General features: G+C 35.9%; 1 protein-coding gene across 2 annotated transcripts in view; it reads right to left on the bottom strand.

Annotated features, from left to right (window-relative positions):
- Nucleotides 1–15,638, bottom strand: part of ARHGAP21 (Rho GTPase activating protein 21) — an 85,754-nt gene that overhangs the window by 11,228 nt on the left and 58,888 nt on the right. For both annotated transcript variants that reach the window (XM_026843367.1, XM_026843368.1), the window contains 7 exons: nt 4,696–4,854; nt 4,439–4,541; nt 4,312–4,348; nt 3,662–3,784; nt 2,601–2,885; nt 1,481–1,545; nt 1,255–1,403 (listed from right to left, as the gene is read on the bottom strand). In XM_026843367.1, the coding sequence (XP_026699168.1) occupies nt 1,255–1,403; nt 1,481–1,545; nt 2,601–2,885; nt 3,662–3,784; nt 4,312–4,348; nt 4,439–4,541; nt 4,696–4,854 (921 nt within the window). The remainder of the gene's footprint in view (nt 1–1,254; nt 1,404–1,480; nt 1,546–2,600; nt 2,886–3,661; nt 3,785–4,311; nt 4,349–4,438; nt 4,542–4,695; nt 4,855–15,638) is intronic.

Genomic DNA, 15,638 nt, shown 5'->3' on the forward strand with positions numbered 1-15,638 from the left:
TACCTCTTTTGTGATGCAAAAGATACATTTAAACATACACCCCAGATTTAGAAAAGCAGGTAGATGGATGGTAGTGTGGAATTTCATAATTTAAGACTAAAGGTACATAAATTACATTTAAAAAAATTAAGTCTACATTTAGGAAAGCAAGATTAAGCCTCTACTGAAACACAGTGCAGCACCAAATACCTATGAAACTATACAGCCATGCTCACACTTCTGCAGACCTACTCACTCTTTCAAAAATGACCAGATTTTAGTCACTCCTAAACGATTTCAAGCAGAACTCAAACACTTAAAAGTATTAGCCATCCAAAAATCAAACAAAAAGTTCAGTTGCTCTGTTTACCTCTCCTATACAATCCATGTAGCAAACTGCAATTCCCATTTATCCTGTACTGCAAGTGGCCTAATACAATAGTACTTCCTTCTTACTGAAGTATACTCTTTCAGCAGATTTGGCATTTACTTAACATCTGCAATTTAGTTAAATGATCTGTAGCACAGCAGGAGCAAAGGGACATTGTCGGAACTGGGCAAAACTGGTTGATTAAAAGTGATCAGCCAGTTGCCTGAATTTGTATGCAACATCCTTGCAAGGACAGTCTGATCAGAAATACAGTATGTGTACACATTCTTGGGGAACAAAAAAAAAAAAGTAGCTTGTGACATTATTTGATGAAGTTCAGTTACTGATTTAGGTTTGCAATGTCAGCTCATTGGACTTTTTTAGAACTCAGCAGGCATTAATTTTGTTCTGGAAAAAATAATATAGTTTTACTTCTGTATTTTAAAGATTAAGACAAAAAAAGACACGTTCTTCTCTACTTCTAAACACTTCTGTGGAAAACTTTAGTTTATTAACAGCATTATTTAAAATATGAATTTACCTTGTGACTTCCAAGTCAGCTGGAGACAAAATTATGATTTTTACAGAAAATTATTTCCAAAGCTTGGCAAAATTTTGCTCACAAGAAGCATAACACCCGTATTTTGCTACTGTTAACACTACATGGAGCTGCAGGAAAAAAAACACCCAGAACCCTGTTGAGAGAGGTCTAGAATAAAAAACTTCAAGACCTGAAACATAACATCTAAATGAAGTAGTTACAAGATATGAGTGATTATAGCTGAAGCTTAAGAAAACCTGGTTAATACTTGTTTTGCATCTGCATATTCATAAATTTGAAAAACCTGAAAGGGCACCTCAATGGGGCTATAAGGAGCTAAAGAAAATATGTAAAACACCCAGACCTTTAGTGAGAAGCTTCCTTTCAGACTCATCCTTAGGGGAATGTGGACTCTGGGTCCTCTGTTCTGCTTTAGTTCCAAGCAGAGTCTGTCTGATACTTAGACTCTGGCGAGGTGTTTTGGGAGATGGCTCTGTTTTGCTGCTTGAAGAACTGAAAGAAGATATATTACTTCAGTAAAAAGAAGCTAAAAAGCTTACAGAAACTATGGCAGCATATAATTCACCTACCTCATCATTGTACTGTATTCTTTAATCCTTCGACTAATTAGATCTCTACTAGTGACACCAGTATCCTGTAAAAAAAATTGAGATCTACTTTACAATTTTGTAAAACTCAAATATTTTTTTACCTTCAGAATATGATTGACTCTTCCTGTCAGACACACATGAAAAATTAACATTTCTGTACAGTTTAAAACAAATAAATCTAACAAGAATAAGGACAGAACATTAAAAAATGAGGAAAACTAAAGTGAGTAATTACAAATTAAATGTTGCTATTTAGACTTTTTTCGAAGCAATACAATTGATTACATCGTGTTAAATTAAAAGTAAGTTTAAATAGAAAACACGCAAGTCGACACACCCTATTACTCTGAAAAATCCAATCCTATGTACACACAGTATTTACATAACTGATTTCTACTACACATACAGCTCAAACAGCTGTGAATTCTCAACTGTGCTTTTATCCATCTGTCTAATAGTGTTTATTAATTCATTTGCCTTTGGATAATTATTTCAAATCTGAGCAGATGTGCAACACCACAGACATGAGAATATTCCTCTGTTGCTCGTCACTGAGATGAAAATGTACTGAGGACAATATTGTGACAGATATCGATATGTTATGTACAATAGTACATGTTTGCCTTTTGTAATTATCATTAATTCACATTTACTTCATAGAAACATCAATAATTAATCAGAGAAACAGGCATCCTTCAAAGTTTCACTTTTTAACTACTGAGAAACTCATCACACTACCAGCGCACACACCACTTTGCAATGCAAGTCTGAAAACAACACACTGGATCTAATACTGCAAATTAACTTTTAAAAAAGATTAGGGATTTTTGACAGATCAGACTTATCTTTAGTCAAATCAGCAATGACATTAATTCTTTCATTTCTAAAGTCTGTTCTCTGATTATGTCAGGGGTTTTTTAACTCTATTTACTCTGTTACCTTGTCTTTCACCTCATTTACTTGCATGTTCCTACACACACGTTTGGCCTATAGTTTCATTGCAAGTGATATATTTTGCTGAAGTATTACAAGAAAACACAATCAATTTTTACTTAAAAGACAAGAACTATGGCTTCTGCATTATGTATTATATGATTACCTCATCATTTAAATTGCTGTTGTCTTGTATTGCTTTAATCCATGCTAGCATATTATCTCTGTCCTCAGCTTGAAACAGATATTCGCAGTCTGATGTGGTGAGTCTAAATACATTTTTCCTCTTGGTTTCACAGTACGAGATGTCTATCAGACAAGCGTTGATGCTTATAGGCTGTTCTTCTTCAGATGGGGTCATTTGTTCCTTTTTATCCTTGTACAAATAAAGTGAATGACCTCGAAGAACAACATATAATTGCTTCCATGGCCGAATGCTCCCGCCAACTCGCTGAAAAAACAACCACCAATACATTAGTTTGCTTATTTGTTACAATAAATGTTTCTGGATTACAAAAACTAGCTCCAGAAATTTTAAAGAGAAAGATTCACCACCTACCTACACTATTCTTAAGAATGACCTGTGGAAAGACTACACAAGTGGGATTCACTAATTGCTCTCCATTAGAGAAGTGAATTGCTCAACAGCCTGTCCTCCCTGATCACCCATTAAATGTGTGCACATATGACAGTAGGAAGAAACAGAATGTGGCTAGAATTTCACAAAGGCATTATTACAAATATAGTAAAAAATATTCAGTGTATTCTTGCCCATGCCTTCTAAACTTCATTCAAGTCAGACTCACATTTACATGCCACTGCAATTCCAGATTCCCAATTTCCCCTATGTGTTAGTTTGTACTTGTGCAGAAGGTCAATTTGAACTCAACCCTACAACATTCATGAAAACTGCATTTTTTTCATTCTTAGCAAACAGGAAAACCACTAACTGCAATTATCAGCGGACTGATTCTTACCACTTAAGTAAACTAATTTCTAATGACTAATTCACATATGCTTTGAAATGCACAAAGGAGACTGTAAAAGCAGCTGAGGAATTCTCTAAAGTTAATGTTCTAACAGGTCTAACATTTTGTCAGTCTTACTGATGTTCATACCCAAAAAATTTAATTAAAAATGCAGAACAGTAAGGTTTCAATTTTCTTATCTTAGTTTTTCACCAGCTTAGTATTCGTGCTAGGTTAAAAACCCAAACGTGACAGGTACCTTTCCTTTATCTGTAACAAGCTGACGAAAATGGAGCCATCCTTCCTTGGAGGCATCACCAAAGACCTCTGAAGAAGAATCTTTTCGGGAACCAGAGTCTTCTGATTTCTGGCTGTCTGGGACCTAAGGAAAACATCACAGAATGAACCCCACAATGTACTTCTAAACACATTTCTCTATAATCCCTACATTCCAGATGTTTCTCACTTTAAAAATGCCCCTAGAAATACCTTCCTGGGAAAATACGACTTCTAAAGTTTCTACACAATAGTGGATCTTACATATCCCAAGAATACTTTGAGAAACTGCAGGAGTCTTAGACTCTCCTTAGTAAGTTTTTACATAAGCATGCCATAGATATGCTTCGTTTACAGAGCCTGAGGAAAACGAAAATCAAGGACCACACGTTGAGCGTAGAAAAAGAGACCATGTTCACCTATGTGATGCATACGACATCAACTGGGGAAGAACATTAGAATCAATTTAAGTATCAAAATCAATCCAAACTATCAATAATTTGAAAAGCAGCAATTTCAATAAACTTCATGTCTGTGTTTAACACATTTTGTATAATGAAGTTGTGTAATTCATACAACTTGTCACAGCAGTATGTGTAATTCTTAGGAGTTGTTATATATGTATTTACCTACCTTAATTCCCTTTAAACTAGATACATGCTTAATGGATCTGTTGGGAGAAAAACAAATGTTAAAATGAGATTTTTATACCTTTTAAAAAACTTATCTCCAAATTAACTGATATTTTTCATGAACTCACGATTTTCCCTCTTCTCTGTAGTCATCTAGACCTTCATCATATGACTTTGATCTCTCAGTTTTTGCAGCAGGCTGGCTATCCAGGACACTAGGCCGGATGGATTCTACAAACAAACAGAAACTTTTGAGTATGCAGGAAACTGAAACACATTTTTACAATTTATTTCAAGCAATAAAGAATTTACAGTTTTCACTCCTATTCCCTGGAATGCAAAAGGAAAAAGTTACATGAGAAAAAAAGATGAAATCAACACTCACCATGATCATGTGAAAGCTGTCGCCGAATTAAAGGGATTGGAGATGTGGGACTGGGAGGAACAGTTGTTACAGCTGGTGCTTGAGAAGCAGATGCAGAAATAACAGCAGAAGCAGGAATGTGTGCAATATCATGGTCAATACTAGGACTAGTCGGTTCATCTACAAAGGCAGTATGTCATATATTAACATATTAAATGCATTAATCAAATGCTCAAACTAAATAGCTGTCTGAACTTCTCATTACTGGGATATCAGATCTCTTAAACATGAAGCTGTTCAAACAAACAAGGATCCAATTAATTCACACTGTCAAATGTACTCTTTTTTAAGAAAGAGAAGCCTGTTTCATTTCGTAGGGATGTTAATTGTACGTTAGAGATAAGGGCAAAGAACATCGTATCTGATTATAGATTTTGCTATGAGTGAATGAAACAGGAATTATTTGCTAAACTCTCATAATACTACTTTGAAGTAGACTGTTTTTGTTTATGTGTGTAAGTGAAAAACAAACATTGTATCAGTAAGTCTAAACACGAAAGACAGATAACTACAATTTCCTACAATAAAACATGGGCAGACTACTGAAAACCATTTGATTTAAATGTGTGTTCAAATAATAAAGCCAAGTTACAAGCAAACAAAAAAACCATTTTAAACAGATACCCAGCATACAATGAACCAATTCCCCCCCATCCTCCATACATTCAAATAAAGCAGCAAGTATTTAAAAGATGGCACTATTACATACCAATTAGTTCCTCCACTAATTGTTCATACAAACGATTGCATGCTGTACATGCCCAGCACCTCACAGTCTCAACAGCCACAAGGGTCATCATGAAAGATTCCAGAAAGCTTTTAAGTATTTCTAATATTTAACGTGTTTCTTACAAGATGGAAGAAGTCAAAAGATGCATTTTCAATCATTCTGAGAAAAGAGTCATAACATCTTCTAGAACACATCACCAGATCTAGAAAAATAATCCTACTTCATGCTCCGGTAGAAAAGGGGTAGGGAAGGAAGGGGAAAAAAAGAAAAAAAAAAAAAAAAAAAAAAAAAAAAAAAAAAAAAAAAAAATCAAGTCACAAGCAGGAGCTGAACTGTACTGCCGTAATGAATATGAATGTATTCTAGGTGCTAAGAATTGTAATATGCAGAGCTACTGAAAAGCCTATTGAAATCAATGAACACTCACAGACAGAGGTTTATTCTTTGCTTTGTGTGAACACAACTGCGTGTGCTGCATTGTGCTTTTCCAACAGTCACTAACAGTTCCATTAAGGGAGTACTTCTACCATCAAAATTTGGCAATGTATATTTAAAACAAGGCAATAAACAATTAAAGTACAGGAAGGTTTAGCAATAACAGCCCTCTAAATTGCCTGGAGTGGAAAATACAATCATTTTTGACGTTGTATGTTAAAAAAAGAATACCCCCAAAAAAACTAGCTGCAAACTAGAAACGTTAATAAAAAGGGAAAGCAAAAGAATTCACCACAAATCCAATACTACAATTTTTAAATTTTTTTAAGTTTTACTTGTGTCCACAGTGATAAATTAGAAGCATTTACAGACCTCTTCCCTACAGCAACTAGGAGACAGGAAGAACCTCAGTTACACTTTCATTTCCAAACTACAACAGCTCACTGTCCTATTGACTTTATTTTTTATTTGCCCAACTTCCCTGCAGCAAACCCTGAGAGAAGCATAGGAACACCAACTAAAGAACAGAACCACTTAATTAGTTTATAACATGCAAACTGGAAGCATGCAGCTTTAAGTTATTTATGTTACAGACTTATCTCAAAGTCTTATCTCAGAGTCTGTACTCCCCAAAATTACAAAAATGCTAATGCTTGAAATAAATCTGTGCAAGCTGTGAATACAAAGTGTTAGGCAACACTACACAATTTCCCACAACACTTAAATCCAACAATTCAGCTGAGGAAAAACAGTTTCTAAGTCCTTGAAAGCAACAATAATTATTCAAATTATTATTACTTCACAGTGGGTCTAATCCCCAGATAAATCAACATTAAAGTGGTTTTAGAAATAAGCAAGCTTTAAAGAAACTGCAAATGACATTGGTACAGGAGGAAAGTAACTGTTCAATCCCTGAAGAGGTTGAAGGTCAGCTAATGGCAAGCTTTTCTATAATATAAAGTGATTACAGAGCAAACCATGATGTACACCATGAGTTACTGCCTCATAATTTAATGTATTCGCAAACGCGACTGCTGCTGTCCAGTAAGAAACAAATTCCAAAAAAGTACATGTACCCCTTGCACTTTTACTTTAGCGTTTGCAGGATTTGTCCTCTCTTTTTAATTTCCTTGATTAATCAGTGTATTTGCACCCCAAAACTCCTTGTACAGCATATGAAAGGATGTATTCGGTTCACCAATCAATGAAATCTACTGTATCCGAAATGCGGTGAAGTGTATAGAAAAAACAAGCCAGAGGGGAAGCCACACAAAATAATTCTTTCAGTTTGTTATCTCACGGATTACCAGTGTCCCTTTAAATATCTGTAACAAAAAAAGGTCCAAGACTCCCAGACTACTTAGTTTTACTTTTCACTTGAGAAAAGGATACAAATACAATTTGTTCTGCATTATCGTCTATGAAACCACCCAAGAGACCGGCCATCAGAAAATGAACCAGCATGGTGACCTAGCATCTCTGGCAAATGGGAAGATGCCACTTGTCACCTCTGTCCGAACACGAGCATGCAACTCATCAACAGTTGCAACTAGTGATTTTCAGAAAGAGCCTTTCAACACAAAAACATTTACAGGGGTAAGACACTGAAAGCTTGTAATAAACTGGCAACATAGGTCTGTCTAACTGCGTTGGAATAACTTGTAATAAACTGATCCGCTAGCTAAAGCAGAGAGAAATTAATGTATCAAAGTACATTTAAACTGCAGTGCAGATGGAGATCAGAGACCTACAAAGAGAGGCAACATATGTAAGCAATGTAAGTGATCAGGAAAAATACTAACATTCTGACTCTGCCAAGACAAATCTACACTGAATGGACTCAGAGGCAGAACTAGATATTTCAAAATTAAGAATTACATGGGTGAGAAAGCTTGACAGAGATACTATTCCCACTCTGTGAATGAAGAACTAAAGAACAAGTGTTAACCCATTTTTCAAAAATTCAAAGTAAAGAACACCAAAAAATCACTGGAAAACAAAGCACAGATCTGTATCATACCCTACTATGTTGCTACAATACAGTTTTATAATGATTAACATAACATTTACGTGTTTTTTTTTTCACCTGACTATCCTGGAGCTGTCTTTCAGGATTACACATAAAGGTTTGAAAGTAACAACCTGAACACTTGAACATAAAAAGGAGGCACATTCTGAGAAGCTTAAATATAATTTAAATGAATCACAGAATTATTCAGGTGGAAGCAAACTTTGGAAGGTCTCCTAGCCCATCCTCCTCCTCCGAGCAGGGTTAGCACTGAATTCAGACCATGCTGCTTAGGGCTTTTGTCCAACAAATGCCACATAAAGAAGAATGATCTCTTCCCTCAATATCCTGGCTGCGCTCTTAATGATGCAGACCAGTACAGTGTTAGTCCTCATCACCAGTAAGGTGCCGGTACCACTGCGGTACCGCTGCAGGAGGTCAGCATATTCCAGGAGTAGGACTTATCATCTCTGCTTCAATTTCAAGAGGTTCCTAGCCTAGAGGTATAAGTCCTTCTGAATACACCTTCATGTGTATTGACTGCACCCCCTAGTTTGGTGTTGTCTGCAAACTTAACATGCCATCTCCTCTCTAGCTCACTGATAAGATATAAACAAGATGGACCCTAAAGAACACCACTTATAACCAGCTTCCAGGCAGAATATGAACCCTTAGCCAGTACCCTTTATACCTGACAATCCAGTATTTCTACATATCCAGCAGTACACTCATCTAGACTATGGCACAAGGATGGTGCTGCAGCAAAGGTTCAAAGCCTTGCTAAAGTCAAGGTTGGTGCCCACCCCCAACGTGCTCTCCCCTCATTCACAGATCTAGTCATCTCATAAAACAGAATCACATTGGTTAAGCACTTATTTACCCTTGGTAAATCCACACTAGCTATTATCAATCACTTTCTCCTTCATGTGCCTAGAAGTAAGTTCCAAGAGGACCAATTCCATGACTTTCCTAAGGATTGAGATATAGCCCATTGACTGCTTCCCCTGCATTATCCTTCTCATCCTTTTTCAAGACTGGTGCACAATCTGCTTTCTTCCAGTTAACGGAGACCTCCCCCAGTCCTCATGATCCTTCAAAGATGGGTTGCTTTTGTTTGTTTGTTTTTTTTTTTTGTTTTGTTTTGGTTTGTTTTTTTTGTTTTTGTTTGGGCTTAGTTGGGGGGGGAGTTTGGGATTTGTTGGGCTTTTTTTGTGTTTATTTTTAATCTTTCTTTTTTTTTTTTTTGAGGCTAAACTTCAGTACCCTTGAGCTATCATTCAGATTTTTTTCTTCACTGGTAATAGAAAGCGACTGGAAAAAACTAGCTTTCCAAAAGTAAAGCCATCTTTCATGTTCATTCCCCTTCGGACATGGTAGTCTTGCAAGCAATATCTCAACAGCTCAATAGACTAAGAAGGAATTGTATTATTTAGTAAGTGTATTGCAGATCGTATTACCATTTAAAACATTCATTAGGCATTTCAATTTAAACAGACAATGAGAGTACGTGGCTACAAACCTTAATTCAACAAGTATGTATTTTATCAAAGACTATTATCTGCTCTGAAGATTCAAATCATAAAAGTGTAATGGCTGTGCAGTAACACACACTTAAAATAGCTTTACATTGCTTTTCATGTGAAGTGCTGAGACAGCATACAAACCAGAAACACACACACATATAAAAAAAAATAAAAAAAAATAAAAATCATTCAACATACAATTTCTGAAACTCCATATATTGAAGATAACTGTACTTTAGTATTATTTGCTATCTGAAAACCATATCCAATTCTCGGATTATGTATGGTTTAAAGATACACCCCATAGTACTTAATGCAATTTTGGTTACTCATATATCTTATGGAATTGTAACAGCGATTGCACTTTGTAAGAAGTTCAGCCTTCTGCAGAAGGCTACAGAGAGGTAATTCATACTTGCTTTCTGTCTCCAAAGGAAAGGGCTGAAAGAGTAATTAATATCGTTACTTCATTCAATGGAGGCACAGAAGTGAAGGTTTCTATACACTGAGATGGCATCTACCTACAAGCTGTTACAGTAAGTATTTTTATCATTGCCTCTCTATTCCTTCAATACTTCTCTCAAACAGCAAGTTATGGTTTTTGGGGTACAACTTAAGAATGAATCTGACATGGCAAATTCATTTGCTTGTGGCAGAAAAGAAGGCACAAAACTATCAAACACATCAGAAGCATAAATTTTTTTTTTTTTTTTTTAAATCTTTCCCTTATTGAAGGATATACAGGACATACCAGTAACATGAACAGACCCTGCAGCGAGACCAGCTTTGGAGGCACTCCATTACTTCCAAGTCCTTTGTCAACAACCATTTCACATGCTGCATCCTTGGCCTACCCAAGCACTGCACAGTACACGATACCATGACATGCTCTGCACAACTTAAAATCTTGTCCTACATTTAATACCTCCTCTGTGCTTCTCAGTTTAGGTTTGCTCCAGCTTGTTATAGGCAGCACTTGCCTTATGGTACAGCCATGTGGACCAGATCTCCCTTCCTTCATCTCGCTGACAGGCAGTACACGAGGGGTCAGGCAATGTCTGCTGAGGCACAGGCACAAGTGGGGCAAGGGAGAGAGAGCAGAGCAGGGGGACAGAGGCCACAAGGAAGAGGCACCAGTGAGAAGAATGTATGAGGTAAAGAGAGGGGATGGACAGGATACTGGAGGTGGGAAGACCATTTTCATCCACACACAGGCAAGGAAGTTAAAAAGAAATCTATCTCAGAGGCTCCTCATCTCCTAGAAACCTTAAAAGAAGCTGAATTCAATGTAAACACAGACATACTACATACTAATATAGACCATTTTTCTTAAAAGCCTATCAGCAAAACAAATAAATAAAAAGACCATGTATACAATTTTCACCTGCACAGAGAGAAGGCCAGAAATAACCAATAAAACAAAAATGAACTGCTCAATCAAAAATAAACTGTATGAAACTAATGTTGCTATCACACAAGATAGCACAAAGGACTAATAAATACACCACAGCAGTGACTTTTTGTTACAGATAATGTAACAATATGCTGCATTTTATACTTCAACCTGCAATGGTAAAAGCTCCAGTAATTAAAGACTTCCAAGCCTAAAACACATGATTTGGAAAGAAGATGCACTATTGCCTGGATTCATTATGACTCCCTACCTCGTTTTTTAAAAAAGAACCTCTATAAAGGGATTTTTTTGTTTGTTTGTTAAGTACTTCCAGCACTCATAGCACTGATTGTCTTTACAAAGAACTTCTTCATATATCTACTTTACGTAATTATCCTCTTGTAGCCAAGAGAATATAATAGAAACATGTCTGCATGCTGAGCACATTCATTTCTGTAAGCCACAAACACAAGACTTGAACAAGCCTCCTGAAACATCAAATCCAGCCCTCTGCTAATACATTCATGTAAATAATATATTTATTATACTGATTGAGTTTCACACAGAAAAAGGCTTCCCAAGGTTATCCTTCATGTAAAACTATTCCGAAAGCCTTATCTATTACAGTCAGTTGTTTATTTCAGTGTTAAACAAATTTACCTTTCTATACAAAAGAATTCTAAAGGTTCCTGTTCACGGTACTAACCTGTCATATAAAAAAGTACAATTCTCAATACACTTTTTTTTTTTTGCCAAGAATCCCTATAGCATTATTACCTGTAATTATTTTTTTAAGTTATGATATACTATGGATGATTTATGCTTTGAAAATTTTATCCATTACCAAACAAATCTGATGCTTCTATTCAATTAACACTCTTCTCAATGTTAAGAATTGACTTCAAATTTAAAGGTTTAATTTTAAAAACAATTTTTGAGTTACAGAGAATTGGAACGGTATTTAAAATGCTAATTTGTAATTTTGTGTTTTGGCTGCTATACTTCAATATACCACTGCAATTTAAAACTTGTTCTTTGGATAAGAAACGCCAAAAATTTTCAGCCTGGAGCAATAGTGATTTGGCAGGCCACACTGTAAAACCCTGAAAAGAAACAGAAGACTGGTGCTTATCTTAGAAACACTGATGACATGTTAAAAGCTGTGCCAATGCTATTGCTAAAATAATGGAGGCAATAGTCCCTCAAAAATGAACATTTGTCAGCTCTAATTTCTACTGCAGTTACATTTATATTTTCATAGTTTGGCATAGCTAGGCAGTAACTTGTAGGGGAAAAAAAAATCACAATGGCTGAAGGTTTTCACATTCATCTTGACTGCTAACAGGTTTTGCTAAAATTAAAGTCTCCTTAAAATACGCCATATCAACTATCCGTATTCACCCACCACTTGCCCTTTAAGGTAGCCACACATTTTGGGTTGACAAGCCACGATCTCTGCTGCAGAAGTTGGAGGTTTAGAATTCCTCTTTGCCTGATGCTTTTTTCTTCTCACAAGGAGAAAACAGAATGAGTACATTCTTTCAGGTTTTAAATTCGTTGCATGTGAGAATATTTCTCATTGTTCCCTTAACCTATCTGTTCCTACCATTATAGCCCTTTTTATAGCGTTGCTGTCCAAGTGTATCAATTTATTTTCTAGTTTCAAGAATGTAACTGTATTCAGTATGTGTGTATTCACACTGTCTTCTGTACCGAAGCCTAAGCAGCCTCCAGAGAGGCATAAACATGTCGAGGGAGAAGAGGAAAGGTATGGAACATATTTCACAAAACAAGGGTAGTAAACTCATTACACTTTCAAAAAAGTACTTGGGAGTTATGTACATGACTTATCATTTAAGGGTAGGTACTGATAAGGTAAACCCTACGCACCTCTACTTCCAGCATTAGAGAAGAATACCACCATCACATATACAGTAAAGATGCCTGAAAAGTTTAACTAATGCTGGGTGTTTTAGAGTTTCACTACATAATTCCTTAGTTAATTTACTTTTAAATTATTTTTTTAAAAAAGAAGTATTTGGTAACAAAAAAAATTAAAAAGAAGGTTGAGCAGAATTCACTAGAAGCCAGCCAAATTTATTCTATCAATCAGCAAGTACACAAATACTTATTTGGACAGAAGTTTCTTGAAAAGTAGATACTGGAACAAAATAAAAAGGTGAAAAGCAGAGTCTGCCTTATTGCTAGCACAGAAATCACTATGGTTGGTTGACCGCACCAAGGGTAGAAGCAATAGAGAGATAAAGCCATGAGTGACATGGAAAGGGTGAATCGAGATTAACAGTCTGCTGGTCACTCTTACATCTGTATCAGGAATTCAGCCGGCAGGAGACAGGTTTAAAAAAAAAATACGCACAAAAAAAGTAATAAATATCATGTAATTAAAGCTGTGAAACTCCTGGCAAATCTTTATTTAAATCAATACAGGGTAGGACAATCAATACAGGACAGCAAAATTTTACTGTAGTACAAAAGAGAATGGAGGAATTTATGAAGCACTTTAAAATCACATTTGGCTCAGGGTTGTTGTAAAGCGCAAATGGTTGAAGAATAGAAAGTTGAAGAATAGAAAGTAACAACATTAAGTATCACATATCCTTGTCCTGTTATTACACCTTTCCTTAGGTATCACTTTCAGCCAGAGAGGACACTCATCTAATTTTTACAACACTTTGTTGTTATCAAAGTCCAGTCAAATATTTTCATCTGGCTAATTTTCCCTCAGTTATTCACAAATTATTAGCAGAATAAAGTGACCTAAAATTTTTCTAGGATAAGGATGTACTAGATATTTTCAAAACCAGGATTGCACCTCTGAGGAAAAGTCTTCGTACTTATCTGATGCTACTGCATGCCTAAAAGAAAAACTGTATACTAGGATGACTATAAACTTACTTGATTTGAAAAAAAAATTAAGCTTCATGATGATGTTGATTTAGGCCAAGTATTTTAAAACATATCCATTTAAAATTGATGTTCATATGACAACCCACTGCGAAGTCAAAACATTCACCCAGTAGTAATGGCCAAAGCACTAAACTGCACTGGCAGCTAGACATACTGCAATCAGGTTAAGTACTGAAGCAGCTTCTCCATTTCACTCATGGGTAGTTCATTCAACTCAATCTGAGAGTTGGATTATCCTTTTTTTCAATTGCTTTCTACTCTACAATAAATGGCGTAAGAAGGAAAAAAATTGTTTCAAGCTAGCTGCAAATCTCAGACATGCACACCAGACATCTCATCTAAGAAATGTACTGAAATAACTATATTCTTAATCAACAGTTAGAAAAATGTTAGGCAGCATTCTGATTTCCATCCCAGCGCAGGTTAACACATCCAAAATTACCCAGTAAGTCAGAAATTTATCATCTGCTGTTCTCTGAGAAGCTGTGTACAAATCACGTCTGAAAAAAATGTACATTAAACACCACAATTGCCAATATAATCACTGATAGAGGTAATGGTATTTCTACTAGTCTTAGAGAACAGGTAGAAATCATTTCTGGGTAAAAGGAATAAGCTTTCATTATACTAACTGATACTGTTTGAAATAGAAAGCATTGCAAGAACAAAGCCTTTGGACCTGAAATAGAAATAGCAGCTTTCAAGCTAACCACAATACCCTCCATTTAGTAGCACATGGCAAGTAGTGAAGCCTGCAGTACCAGGGTATGTTTTCCTGTAAAACTGGCAGCTTCCTCATCCCCCAACAACATCTGCTTACCTGAAGATTTTAAGAACACAATATCTTATATTTTTCAAATAAATCAATTTCACCTATGAAAGATACTACATCTACTTACTAAGTTTGCTCTGAGCAGATCTCTCATTTCTATTAGCAGATGCAAACCAAAATTTAATCTTCCTGACTCAGAACAGCCATTGCAAAAAGACTAGTGCCAAAAGGCATTCCCTCAGCGACCCACCATAATCCCTGCAAGAACCTGCTGTAAGCAAGTTTACAGAAATGTTGCTTGGTTTGTTGTGTTTGTGGTGCAGAGCATCATGCTACTTATAAAGAGCTAAAATCGTCCTGATGTTGCACTATTCTCAAGAGCAGGTTAGTCACAAAATACTGCTGCAGAAGCCAACTGTTCCTGGCTAAATTTCTACCAAAATATTGTCTGGTCGTATCTACTACTTTTAATGAGCAGAAAATGGTATCAAAAATAAACACACCACAAAGTATTTAAAAAATGGCAGTAATATGTAACCTTGGAAGATATATATTCTCTCCAAATTTGCATTTTTACACTAGTGCAAAGATCTACTGTACAAATAACTTCAGTAAGTGCATTTATGAAATGAACCGTATCTAATAAAACCTAATACTGGAAAAAACAATTATGTTCATGAGAAGCAGGGGGGCTGCCAACACCAAGGCACGTCTTTATTCAAAGTAACATCTTCTCAATCCTCAGACAGAAGCGAAAAAAGAAAAAGCCCAAATTAAAACACAAAACAGAAAAATCCAAGTGATTTTCCTTCAGAAGAGTTAAACAGCCTTTAACTGAGTTTCAAAGTAAATCTAGGGTTTTATCCGCTTGATTAAGTACGGCTTTTAATAAGTAAAGCTGTAATTAAGCATAATGATAGTGGAACAAGCAAAGTTAGAATCACGCATATTAATTCTAACTTTGGAAGATGCCCACTCTTAATGGCATTTGATGCTCTTCCTATTCAGAGAGGATTATATTTCATTTCACGGTACTGGAAATTTTCCATAGCACCTGTAACTACACAAGAATTTCTTGCTAGGAAGACAGCCACCGGTATTGTGTTGGCTCAGAC

Source organism: Athene cunicularia (genome assembly GCF_003259725.1).
Source record: "Athene cunicularia isolate RWA chromosome 2 unlocalized genomic scaffold, athCun1 chr2_part1, whole genome shotgun sequence".
Taxonomy (NCBI): domain Eukaryota; kingdom Metazoa; phylum Chordata; class Aves; order Strigiformes; family Strigidae; genus Athene; species Athene cunicularia.